This window comes from Kryptolebias marmoratus, linkage group LG16 (genome assembly GCF_001649575.2).
Source record: "Kryptolebias marmoratus isolate JLee-2015 linkage group LG16, ASM164957v2, whole genome shotgun sequence".
In the NCBI taxonomy this organism is placed as follows: domain Eukaryota; kingdom Metazoa; phylum Chordata; class Actinopteri; order Cyprinodontiformes; family Rivulidae; genus Kryptolebias; species Kryptolebias marmoratus.
Genome location: NC_051445.1, coordinates 3,006,459 through 3,008,461, shown reverse-complemented (window position 1 = coordinate 3,008,461; position 2,003 = coordinate 3,006,459). Strand labels below are relative to the sequence as shown.

At 39.7% G+C, this 2,003-nt stretch overlaps 1 protein-coding gene across 1 annotated transcript in view; it reads left to right on the top strand.

Moving 5' to 3' along the window:
* Positions 1 to 2,003, top strand: part of LOC108243296 (thrombospondin type-1 domain-containing protein 7A) — a 209,459-nt gene that overhangs the window by 105,851 nt on the left and 101,605 nt on the right. Inside the window, exon 7 of the mRNA XM_017428635.3 lies at positions 795 to 979. Within this exon, the coding sequence (XP_017284124.1) occupies positions 795 to 979 (185 nt within the window). The remainder of the gene's footprint in view (positions 1 to 794; positions 980 to 2,003) is intronic.

Here is a 2,003-nt window from a genome sequence, read left to right as displayed (position 1 = left end):
TTCAGCCGTCTGAAATAATCGGTTTCCCCTCTAAAACATGGGACAAAAATAATTTACCAACAAGTCCTTACCTGTGTTTATTCCTCTGTATTATGATATTATTAGCACATTTTATTTTTAAAAGATTGATGTTTTTTTTGTTTTTTTTAATGAGAAATATTTGCCCTTCTAAACAATTCTGTTAATAGATAAGTCATTATTTACGGAGACGCAGGGGGAACCGTATCTGATGGGGGAAACGGGGCTCGACGTAACAGCAGCAACTCGAGCACATTACTGCCCCCTATATGCCAAGAGGACAAATAACACCTTTTCTGTTCAAATTGCCAACCTGTCACAGTGGCGTGTGTTGATCAAATTCACCCGCCACTTCAAATATTTACCCGCATTTGGCCGGTGGCGGGTGCGAATTCCACCCGTGTTTACAAAGTTTGACTAAAAAGTTGCCAACTCTGTCCTATCTTAGCATAAAATAAAATGGTCTTTATGCATAAAGTTAAGAAATGCTAAGCCTTAATGGAGACTCTATGTTCCATTATTAGCTCTGAATAATAATGAGGTGGTTAGCTATTCTCTCGAGATTGTATCTTTGATAAATGATCACCTGCAGGAACTAAAATCACGTCACTTGAGTCTCGGCTTCTGATATTTTCTTGGCACAGCTCTACCTGAGCATCACTGAGCTTGCATGGCGAAGTTAAGTCTGCAGGGCTTAAAATGTTCATGAATAACCACCATAGTTCACCCACAGAGGACTGTCTGACTCTTGTTCTGTCTGCGTGTCACCGCTGCAGCTACATGTGGAGGACCACAGAGTGGAGTGACTGTCGGGTTGACTTACTGCTGAGCCAGCAGGACCGGCGGCGCAGCAACGTGACGGGGCTTTGTGGAGGAGGGCTGCAAATCAGAGAAGTTTACTGTGTCCAGGCCAACGCAGAGCTCCTGAAATACCTCAATGACCTCAGAGAAAAGGAAAAAGGTACAGTTGGAATCCAATTCTTTAAAACTTTGGTCAACGACTAACCTGGATACGATGGCTTTGTGTGCAAACACTAAAATGATCCGTGCATAGAATTAGTTAGTCATTCACACACAATAGACAGTGGACTTAAAAACCAAACAATTTCTGGATTATACCTAATTGGAAAAATAAAATTGTCCCAGTTATTGATGGTGTAGAAAGGTTGTCATGTTTAAAAGGGGAAGAAGAGCACTGGTGGTGTATTAGTCAGTAGCAGAATGTATCAGGAGGGAAAAACTTTATCCCTTTGGGATCTGCTATAATAACTTTGTCCCAATCCTTTTTGTCCTGGTTTGTAAAGTTTCTTTTTAGGGGCTTTCAGATATGTCTCAAAGCTTATCTTAATTCCAACCAAAGCCTCGACTCATTTACTTATTTCTGCTGACTGTTGGGTTTCGCTTAAAACAGCCAGTGTGGCAGCTGTTTTCATCAGCCATGGATAACGGGCTCATAACACCCTCCACTGGACAGTTTTCTGTCAATCAGAAGGTTGTTGGATTGATCTTCAGATGTCTCATGTGTTTGCATGTCTTTGAGGAGGACATTGAACCTAAGTGAGTGCATATTGGACCTAAATAACAATTTAAAAGCACTAAGTAGGCTACAGAAGAGGTGTAAATCTTTGTGTGACTGGCTGAATGTCTGGAATGTATCAATTATATTTATTATTTTTGGGACATCTCATGAAGCCTCTGAATTATCAACACCACAGCCACTTTCTTTTTCTTTAATAGCAATACATATTACAGCCCAGTTTTTATTGGGCATGCACCTGGTCTGTACCAGTACCAATGCCATTTTTTTTAATTTTTGTCGCTATTTTTGCAGGATACATACTGGGTATTTTGCAGGGTAATTGTAGGGTACAAACAGGGTTGTAATACAGGTGCTGGTCATAAAATTAGAATATCATGAAAAAGTAGATTGATTTCAGTAATTCCATTTAAAAAGTGAAACTTGTATATTATATTCATTCATTACA